This window comes from Sardina pilchardus, chromosome 5 (genome assembly GCF_963854185.1).
Source record: "Sardina pilchardus chromosome 5, fSarPil1.1, whole genome shotgun sequence".
NCBI classification, from domain to species: domain Eukaryota; kingdom Metazoa; phylum Chordata; class Actinopteri; order Clupeiformes; family Clupeidae; genus Sardina; species Sardina pilchardus.
The window spans coordinates 15,325,521-15,336,897 of record NC_084998.1 but is presented as its reverse complement, the minus strand read 5'-3'; the positions used below and the strand labels follow the sequence as shown (position 1 = coordinate 15,336,897).

The 11,377-nt window shown below is 40.1% G+C and overlaps 1 protein-coding gene across 3 annotated transcripts in view; it reads left to right on the top strand.

Moving 5' to 3' along the window:
* The window catches only part of ntm (neurotrimin), a 231,050-nt gene extending 220,778 nt beyond the window's left edge, over window positions 1-10,272 (top strand). The window contains exons 5-10 of one of the 3 annotated variants that reach the window (XM_062536617.1): window positions 2,558-2,689; window positions 3,330-3,450; window positions 3,742-3,893; window positions 4,303-4,338; window positions 7,131-7,199; window positions 7,505-10,272. In XM_062536617.1, coding sequence (XP_062392601.1) covers window positions 2,558-2,689; window positions 3,330-3,450; window positions 3,742-3,893; window positions 4,303-4,338; window positions 7,131-7,199; window positions 7,505-7,605 — 611 coding nt within the window. In that variant the 3' untranslated portion in view covers window positions 7,606-10,272. The remainder of the gene's footprint in view (window positions 1-2,557; window positions 2,690-3,329; window positions 3,451-3,741; window positions 3,894-4,302; window positions 4,339-7,130; window positions 7,200-7,504) is intronic. The other 2 variants (XM_062536619.1, XM_062536618.1) reach the window with 2 other exon arrangements.
* The last annotated feature ends 1,105 nt before the right edge of the window (window positions 10,273-11,377 follow it).

Here is an 11,377-nt window from a genome sequence, read left to right as displayed (position 1 = left end):
AAACCACATGCATTTTAATGCAGAAATAAGTGCGCCCAGCTGGGGACAGAAATCACAAGATTAAGTCGAGTTTATTTATTTCTTTTCTTGTCAATTCCATTGTGCGGTGTTGAATTGGTGAGCTGGTAAATTGGGATGCGTACCAACGAAGGGGAATGGTTCTGGGTGTGTAATGATGAAGTGGTGAAGTGAATAGAGGACAAATAAATAATGTTCCACTTACTATGAGCGTTATTTACTTTTTTATTTAATTATTAGTTGTTTACATTGGGTCCTCCAAATTAAACACATGTTTATGAAAACAGTTCAAAGAATCAACTCGAATCAAAATTTCAACAACATGTTTCATTAATGTCTACAAAAACAACTGCTCTTTTAACTGTCAGTGAATCAAACGTTTTAATTATACCCCTAATTGTTTTTCTTTTGGTCGTTGTCATATTTTTAAAAGAGGGCTGATAATACTAGCGCTCAGTATGTCATTTAATTAAGGCTTTCTTTTGTCACTCTACGGGGCCACTGATCTTTATCGGGCACGCTGGAAAATAATTACTGACTAGGTTAGGTCAGACTCATGTACTGTCAGTGTGTGGGGAAAGTGAGGGTTTGTCACAGTACTCCCACATAATATATCCCCAATAACCTGAACTGAGCTAGACTCAGGTTCTCATTGGTCAGCAAGCATTAATAGGTGTATGCTTCATCTCTGCAATTAGGTCTCCAATAGTGTGGTACTGTACATTGCTTAATAAAACAGAATTATCCTCCTCTCCTGTAACTGCATATAATTTCCTGTACGAACCACATGCTTAACAATAACCCTAAGCACATGTACAGTACAAACCACATGCTTAACAATAGCCCTAAGCACATGCAATAAGCACATGTGCAAGTAAACTGTGCATATCATGTCATTATTAGCACTTAAAGATATGCAATATATCGCTGTGGTTTCCCATTTGTGTAATTGGCTGAATTGTTTTAATTATTGCCGTTCATTAAAAGCTCCGCAGATGAAGTACATCCCTGACCACAGGCAGTGAACAGCACCTTTTGTAGTCCATGTGGTCAGACAGCACAGTAGAGAACAGCTGGAGTTGAAGCCTATACAAACCACAGTCTCTCATCAGCAGCTCATTTGTCTCCTCAGCTCCTACAGTATAGGAGGAAACATGCTCCACTTGGCTGATGATATGTGATAGTTTCACATTAGATATACCCACATTCTCTTATCACTTGCCGCACTTATCAACACCACTGACAAATACAGTATACCACACACACACACACACACACACACACACACACACACACATAAATAGCTCAGGTGTACTGACACATACAGTCACCCATATTTACGTTCTGTGCCAAACGAGTTAGCCTTTGCCTTATGTGAATGAAGTGTAACAGCTGTTTGCGGGTGGCTATAGCTGCTGCAGTATATTATAATAGAGCTTAACAGAGCAGCACGAGGCATACTGATCTATAAATCCATATAAATGATGGCACATTGTTAATGCAATTAAATAATAACGTTATTCCTATAATTGCATTAACAACTCTACAAATATGTTTAGTTTAAGCCAAGAGATGATGTGCCGCTATAATATCGGAGCGCTTTTGCATCACTGGTGCGGCACAATTCAATTAGCACTGACATTAACAGTGATAGACTATTAGAGCTGCATTTCCACTATTTGGGCCTCTCTAGTTACTATCATTCATCAGGTTCTGTGGGCCCACGCTTCTCTCATTAGCCACACACACACACCTCCCAGGTGAGTGTGTGTGTGTGTGTGTGAGTTGGTGTCTCCCAGGTGTGTTTGTGTCACTGTGTGTGTATGTGTGTGTCTTCATGTGTGTGTTGTGTGTCGTTGTCTCTCCAAAAGTCAACCACAGATGAGCGGAGATGCATTTTATTACTGTCAACACATACACCTGGGGGCCAATTCAATCTTTGCATGTATTTTCCTTTTTGCACCTGTCAGCTTTTCAGCTGGTTTTAAATGTTGAGTGGCTTGTGAGGAAGGTTTATGGGCGAAGATAATTAGTCCCCTCCCCTCCCATTTCCTCTTCCTCCTCTTCCTCCTCCTCCCCATGATTATCCAAGCAGTAAACCTCTGAGACATTTCATCCTCTGTGTGGCGTCCAAGCTCTTGACATATGTACGGGCGGCGCATCAAACGGCTGGACCATGAGAGACTTTTCGAAATAAAGGCAGAACCCAGCTGCTCTCCCCTAATTATTGCCCACTTGTGTGACACGTGTATGCAACTTGCCCAGAGAAGCCATCTTGTGTTTTTTTCATGACTTGTTTCAATGATGTGCCACACTTGTCTCTGTCCTCAGACTTTTCTGTCTGAAATTGCTCGTGGCCATTTTTGCAAAACATCGGTTGCCTGTAGAACGCTACAGTACTACGACGGACTGTGATTACTACTAATGAACTGTTCTTATCTGTCCTTCTCTATCATCTTCCTCATCTTCCTCTCCTTCATAAAATGTGAGACGTTGATGAAGCTTTGCTGATTGGTCTGTGCTCTGTGTGTGTCTGCAGCCCAGAGTCTCACGTCGGAGGACGAGTTCCTGGAGATTCCGTCCGTGTCCAGACAGCGGGCTGGGACGTACGAGTGCACGGCCATGAACGACGTGGCCACGGACGTCCAGACGGTGGAGTTAACGGTCAACTGTGAGTAGCTTCTACTCCACACTGGTCCTACATAAACATTTTTAAACTATTGCTTTTTTCTGTTATTTTATGTACTATTGCTCGTTGCTTTTGTTTATGTAAAGCACATTGAATTACCCCTATGTACTGTATGAAACAAATGTGCTGTAAAAATAAACTTGCCTTGCCTTGCCGAAACTCAGGCGGCTATTCTTCCTCCTACTGAGGTCTTACTGAAACAGCTGCAATCTGGAGTTCTGTAATCCTTTTCATCACTAACAATGATGAGAAGTCGCTTTCACCTTTTGAGATGTAGGTCTTGATCTTACACAGGCTCCGTGTGGACAGATGTATGATTGTGTGATTTCTTATTCATAACCTTATGATGGAAGAGAACATTCAGTACAAGATTGAGTTATTTTGTTAAACAAGCCATGGGGCAAAACAAAGAGGAGGCAGTGGAATTCATTTCAGGAAATTAACTGGCAACGTTAAAAAGATGTTGCCTCACTTCAGTGTTGTCCAATGTGGCGTATTTATTCACTCTTTTAAACTGTTTCAATTTGACGATCAAAGGTTTCTCAGTAATAACCATGAGCACTGTGCCCAATGTGTATGTGTGTGTGTGTGTGTGTGTGTGTGTGTGTGTTTGTGTGTTTAGATGCTCCAACTGTGTCCGATGGCAAAGACGTGGGCGTGACCCTGGGTCAGCAAGGCGTTCTGCAGTGCGAAGCCGACGCCGTGCCACCAGCGGATTTCGAGTGGTACCGAGACGACAGAAGGTACAACCTCCGCACTGCGTAGGGTCGACTTTTATGTTCCGACGGGATGCATATAAAGAAAACCAAATTAAATTCACGAGACATGCCAAAGAAGAGTCATTTTTCCCTCCCTTTTCTATTTTATTCCCTTTCATGTGTTATACTCTGTGGCTCACATGAGATTCCGTCCAAGAATGTTCTTGTGGTTTTGGAAATTAAAGATGTTTAAAGACACTGTGATGTTGTGTGCTGGCGGAGGAAGGGGAAAAGAAAAGGATGATTTAAAACCGTCCATTCTTCTCTCGCCACCAGAATCTTCAATGGCTTTGACGGTATTGAGATTGAAGACAGTGGAGCGCTTTCAAAGCTGACTTTTTTCAATGTCTCCGAGGGCGACTACGGCAACTACACTTGTGTTGCCATCAACAAGCTTGGCAGCGCAAACACAAGCGTGGTACTGTTTGGTGAGTATTCAAAGTTAAATTGGTTGGAATCCTACTTTATGCCTTCCAAGTGAATTTCAAATAACAGTTTGATGTGTATTATATATCTGTTTAATTGTTTTACAGACATTTGGTGTAACAGAAAAAGTATCTAATATTATTACACTCGCATTGATAGTTCACACCATAATGTCAAATAAAGCAGTGGAGTTTCAAAATATCTTTACTTCAGTTCATAATGTTCATAATTTGCTATCCTTTTTTTAAATTTTGCAATAACAGTGGCCACCATGTCGATGTTACACTTTAACACCAGAGCATGAAAGGAGACAAATCATTCACTTCCAGTGACTTTGTTTCAACATGACCCTTCCATTATGGCTTTGTTTTTGTTTACATTTGGCTTGTTTTGTTTGTTGTCCTGATGTAGAGGTAATTGAGCCCACTAGCTCAACACTATTGCAAGGTTAGTACTCTGCATGAGCATGTGGTGTCTCGCCTGTTTTGTCTGAGGGGGTGCACCTGCATGCCTACACAAACCTAACCTTTTCCCTTACTAACCACGGAGTGAGTGACAGCTTGTTGATATCGCTCATGTCACGCCTAGGTTATTGGTGAGATTACTTTTTCCCTAACATGAATTGCCAAGATAATTGCCCGGTGGCACCTGGCAGAAATGCGTTTGACGCGTTTCGAATGAGCGAGTGCCACTTTCTTTTGAGACGTTTATTAGCCTAAAATTTCATTTCATTATGTTGATAGCCAATTTAGCAGCGTGAGTGACACGCTAAGTGGCTGGAGACGACAGTGTCTTGTCACTGCCATGCTTTTTCCGTGCCCAGTGTGTTCGGTTTTTTAAGTGCGAATGTGAGCCAATTGCCATGGAGATGATGGATGCTGTTTCATTCTGTTTACTTATCTTGGTTTCTCCCCCCACTCCTCCCCATCCAACCCTTGCCTGTCTCCACCCCCCCACTCCCCCACCCCCACATCCAACTTGCCGCGGCTTCATTTTGGTTCTTGCATGCGCTCCTCCGATGTGTGTAAGTATCTGTCTTGTATCACTTGTCAGTTCTGTTGTGTTTATGGATCTTTGTTTGTACATGTGTGTCGTAGTTGTTTCTCACTGACTGTGCTTGACGTGTTATGTAGTTGGTGCTGGATGTAGTCTCTATTGTGCAGGAAATGTCACCACGTATTTTGCCGAGAGAACAAGCAATTGTAAATGACTGTAATTCTAAGCAAAAGAAACCCTCTCTGAGTTACAAAATGCTGTTATTATTGAAGATACACTACACTAAGCAGGCTAACAGGAATGGCACACGGTGGAAAGATCATGTTTAGAATGTTTCTCATGCGTTCACTGAAGTTTATTACTTTGTTTCCATTATTTTCATATGCATACTGTATGTTGATCATTGAAAAAGGCCAAATGCAAAGAAAATCACATCACAAAAGAACCAGATTTGTTTCATGGCCTAAAATTCAATTGTCCAACCTCTATGTACATAATGACATTGTTTATTTCAAACAAGGGACATGGCACATGCATAAAGGAAGAGTGACAAAGTGCTTATAAGCCATCAAATTTTACACTGCATGGTTTCAAAGACCCAGTGGATATGTGATTTGATTGAGTCGCCTTATTTTCATTAGCTTGAAGGCAAGAAGGCTACTTTACAATGCACTTTAAATCTTCTTCCCTTGCCGTTGTGCAATCCTTGTTGCCCAGTGCATGCATACTATCTCCCTCTCTTCAGAGTAAACAGCTGGTATACATGATATCATGTTGTTTTCTCCCTTGTGTCATTCATAAATATATGGACTAATTTAAACACTGAATTGAAATTAAAAATAAGTTTATTAACAGTGCTTTCTCCAGAGATTTATTAATTACTTTGATTTTGATTGTGAGAAGTCATAGTTGCGATTGTAATTATCCTTGCACAGGATTTAGAATAATCTACTGTGGAAACGTAATTGGATGGTAGCCCCAAAAGAAAGGATAGTAAAACTTCAGGAAAAGCCTAGCAGAATTAGACGTCGCTCTGTTATACCATCAAAGTGGAATTTAAATACCAGAGACTGCCCATAATAAGCCATTGTGTCGTGTATTTAGATTGTACTCTGAAGTTAATCATGTTGAACTGTGTATTCATTCAGAGGAACTGTAGAAAACTGTCCAGCAGATAGGTCTAAAAGCTTTTTGTAGGTCTAATTATATTCCTCTATTGTATTCCCACTCTGTTCTCTTCTATTTAAAAAAAGAAATATTACCCTTTCACCGAGAGACTGAACTCTGAGGTCTAAAAATGAAGGTGTAATTCCAGTTCAGACACGTAACACTAATTTAGCTAAATATAGTTTTTGGCTGAAAAAAAAAACATTAGGATTGTTTTCAGAGCAGCATTTCTCCTACCTCTGAGCTTCAATTTATTCTATCTTGACACACCCTCATTCAACTAATATTCCCAAACTATGTCTGTCGTAAAACTTTTAACAAAAAAAGTTAATCAAATAAAGTAATTTTATCACTGCTTGCCGTTGCTGTGCTCTGACTGTTTAAGAAGCAGCAATCTTCAGTAGAAGTCTGTCTGTTATTTGTATCTATTCAGAGGTTACTTGAGTCACTAGTCAGGGTGTTGAGTAGTGGCTTAGTAGTGTCCACTTGTGACAGTGACAGTGCTGTCTCTTAACGAGTACCTCACCGTTAAGAGATCAGATTACAGCATGCACTCCTTTATGACCCTGATTAGCTTGTTTACAGCAAGCGTCAATTAAAGCCTGCCTAGTCTGGCGACTGGTTGGGGATCCTTTGCACCGAGTGATAATGACAGCGTGCCCGGGTCAATGAGACGTGACGGTATAAGAGGATGGTAACATCTGCTGTGATGATACAAGTGTGATCTCTGAAGTGCCCTAACCTGGCCATTCATCAGCCAAATTGGACAGTTTTATAGTTGCAAATGACTTGCTTCCAGCGTGTAGCACGAAACAATGTCAGAGTCATACTGTGACATCTCAATTGGCTTAATGGGTAAATAGTGCATTGAGAACAACAAATAAGCTTCCTGAAATCGGTGGCTTAATAGCACGAGTGGGCATTTTATCCAGAGGTTACTTCCTAGATGCCTAGACTCTATTTCCCACTTCATTTGTTCAGAGCAATCTATTTCAGAAGTGTATCCTTACTGCCATTAATGCGTGTCTGTCAGGTGCACTTATATTCATATAATCTCTTTTTTTAGCGCATACAAGGTCTGTTTTCAGAAACGACCTCAACTCTTTTAGAACAGACAGGCTTTGAAAGCCATACAGTGTTGGAAGGTTTGTAACAAAAACAAAATTGAACAACCTAATACTCTCTACTAAACTACTAGTTCAAACTTGGTCAAATCACTAACTCATAAATGCTAACATCACTCACAACATAGAGAAACACAGTTAGGAACATTATTTATTTATTTATTTTTCATCATCCTTCCCATCAATTCCGCCTTTCTCTGAAATCAGAAGAGTAAATAAAATAAAATGTAAAAAAAAACACAGGGCCAGCCGTATAGAGCACGGTCAGTCTTGAGGGTGTGTATAGTCATTGAGCTCCCACTGATCTAAACCCTGTCGTTCCCCAGGACCCGGAGCAGTCCAGGATGGGAACAGTGCTTCGAGAGCGGGCCACACATCAACCTGCCTACTGGTGCTGCTGGCTCTGCAGCTCCTCCTCAAGTTTTGATGCTCCAGCGGAGTTTCTTTCCCCACAGGGGCAGCGATCATACGTTATCGAGTGTTATTCTCTAACCCTGATACTGAAGCAGTCGCAGTGGTTGCGCAAAACAGAGAGAGAGAGAGAGAGGAAGAAAGAAAGATAGATAGATTTGGCCACCCAATTTGAAATTGAAACACACAAAAAAAAAATGTTATGCGGTAAAATTGTTAGTGTTCAGTTGGATAATTCTCACGTGTTATGTTGTTTTCCCCCTCTTTTTCCAATCTATAACCTTATGTAGGTATTTGTTTGTTCTATAACTAAAAGTTAAAGCAAGGTTTTTGCATAATTGAATTTGTGTACAAAATTACTATGGATTGATCAACTGGCAAAGGCAAATGATTTAATCACGAAAGTTTAATGTGTTGCACCAAACAGTATGTACTGTACGTCTTAACAATCATTCTAAGATATTTAGAATGTAGAATGGAGTTGATTGAGTTTTACCAATAGGGTTTGTAAATTATTACACATTAATTTTAATTGTGCTATATTTTTAGCATTGGGTGTCATGCAGTTTTTTAAATTCTTAATAACTGGCTGCAGTCAGTTTGCCCATTGCAACTAAAACAGATAACCTGATTTGCAGCACCTCAAGATACTGCAATGATAACATATCATGCATGGGAAGGCTGAGAATATCTTGTTGACAAAGTACATTTAACATTGTATTTTTCTTGTAAATTATTGCAAGAGGGTTTTTATGTTTTGTTTTCTTTTTGTTATCATGGTGGAACATTATTTTACAATGTATTTAAGGTCGATGTGTGCATAGATCCATAGTTCACAAAGAACTAACTATTGTTGTCATCTCAGGGCTTTGGGATCAGGTCCATTCCAAGAGTAACATACTGTATTTTTTTTCACTATATGTGGATCCCGCAAAACGAGCCCAAAGAATTAGACATTAATAGAGGACTTAATACTGTATAGCACCACTCAGTATTACACTTATTAATGCACACTGTAACATAAGAACAAATGCGTATTTCTGTTGACCATATTTATATGAGGGTTTTCTTTTTCTTTTTTGGGGGAAATGATAAAAACAGTGGAACATATGTCATCTAAGCCCAATTAAAACTGTGCAGAAATATGCAAGACTTCTGGGCGCATTTTAAGATGCATCTTGTATTTGTAATGCAACAGAACTTTTAGGTTTAGTGTTCATTCCTCTGTTTGAAATTAAGTAATGCATCTCTATATATATATGTTAGAATTCAGTTGGTGAAAAGTTGATGCACAGTATGTCACATCAAAAACATCCTACGCATTTCTGTAAGCATTATTCTCACAGGACAAGAGGGGTTCTTACAGAGCAAGTAGCTTACACATGCTACTGAAATCTACGACTTAATGGATTGTCTTCATTTCTAAAAAGGTGTGTTTTACAATATGTTGAGAGCAGACACTCCATCTGTCACAACGGAAACTACACACCGTTGTTGTCCAACAGTTATCAATAAGGTTTTACTGTAAATCAAAGCAAGCATTCCTGACAGCAAAATAAAATATACGATTTTTTTAGGTTTCTTCATAAACTTTCCCATCATTTCTGAGGTTTGAATTCAGAAGTTTCTTTTTTTTAGCAGTGCTGTTCAATGAAACTTCTTGCCATTCCAAGCACAAACATCTTGGTAGTGCCACTTGGCGCCAGTGGTCTCACTCCTACCAATCAGAAGGCACTTAGATTAGCACTGAAACATGCTAGCTCTCCTGAAATACCAATCAGATGCTTTAGCATTCCTCCAACCACCCATCTCACCGTGGGAATGCTTGTGGTACATATACTGTATATCAAATATACAGCACAGAGAATAAAAGCTCTCAAACCTCTTTGAGAAACGTGACTGGACCCATAAGAAAGGCCTCCCCAAGGTTGTTGGCAGCTGGGGTAAATTAGCTTGACTGACAGAGTCCCCCGTCTGTGTCTCTGAACATCACACGGAAACAGGCTCTTAAAGGAACTGACAGACCTGTGGGCTCCCAAACCACATTCATGGAAGTAAATTTGATCTGGTTGTTTGTCATAAAAAAAAAAAAAATCTACCAAAAAGCCGCAATTATATGTGAAGGCTGAGGTGTCCCTGTGATAAATCCCTGTGGTGTTTGCCAACAAATCAGAGTGTGGATTACTAGCTGAGACGACGTGTTGCCTGACAGCCCCTTGGCAATCTGTCACTCCCTTTTTTTATGTTCAGACCAATGTGCATAGCGCCATATATGTTTGTGTGAACGACCTACAAAGTAAAATAATTGCAAAGGGAAACATACAGTACGGCAAGGACAGCATTTGTAGTCTTCTGTGTGTATATTTGAGACTTAGGGTGCAGTCATTCACCTCCCACTTCACTGAGAGTCAGCTTGGTCTGCTCTCAGCGCATGGCCGTTTTTAATTCAATCAACTTCACATTACAGCTCATGTTAAGGGTATGAACAGCACACCTCTTGTGACCTAATCAGATACATACAAGTGGGGGGGGAGGCAAAGTCTAAATAATAAAGTCCCCCTTTGCATATTTTCCAAAGTGAAGATATTTGATTCCCTGTAATGTAAATTGATTGTTGTTTCATGTTTTTTCTCTATGAAAACTGTGTGTTCATATTTAAGACTGACAACAATAAAATGTTCTATCTACATGTTTGTGTAAAAGTCTTTGTAATGATCAACTATACTCTATTGTTTTAATCCTCTTTTCTAAAACTCTTTCCTCTTCAAATCATATGAACTTCATTGTAGCATAAAGGAATTATTCAGCTGTGACTTCAAAGTTATGAAAGGCACCATGGTTGTATTAGCCTCATAGCTCTCCCAAGATAAAGGGAAACACAATATACAATATTTACATCTGAGCATATAAACACTGAATTGGCAACAGAAGTTGATGGCCTACTTTTCTCCTTTAGTTGCAGCACTTTGACAATATTTTCTCAACTCAAAACTTTAATTATCCCCAAAGGACAATGTTTGGGACAGCTACAAAGAATGATACACAACCCATAGATTACAAAGCATATGCCCACATATTTTTCAACCCATATAACATGCCAGACCAACCTATATAAGGTAATGTAGAAGACACTAAAAATATCCCCATTAATGTAAATGTTAACAGTCTCTAATGCATAAGAGAGCTGCTGCTATGGTTGCTGACTCTGTGAGTCAGTAGAAGAGAGAGTCACTGAGGGACTGAGCAGGAAGCGAGTGCATTGGGGAAAAGAGGTGTCTCTCGCAAGTTTCGCACACAACACCCTGCTCTTAACACAGCAAACAGGCATCCTGACAGGAGCCACTGAGAAAAGCAGCATTTAAAGAGACGGGACGGATCATCCAAGGTGGCATTTACTCATCTCGGCAGGAGGCGAGGGATCAAAGAGGGGTCCCCACTATTTTGGAGCAAATATTCACCAGCAGCTGGAGCTGCTTCCTGTTCCCTAGTCTGCTGGAGAGGGGAAACCTAGAAGGTTTCTCCAGCTGAGCTGGATTTCCTGTCTCTTGATAACATTTTGGAGCAATACCACTGATCTATTTATCCAACATAGTGCCTATACTGTAGGTCTTCCTGAAAAGTCCTGCATCTCCTTAGGTTCGCTAGCTTACCGCAGTGATCCTGAATACCTTATGATCTCATATAGTCATAAGGTAGAGTAGATAGACATAATAGTGTGTGTGTGCCAATAAATTTCAAAATGCATACTATATCCACGTATTCACTATCTAAATCACAGTTGCGTGCCA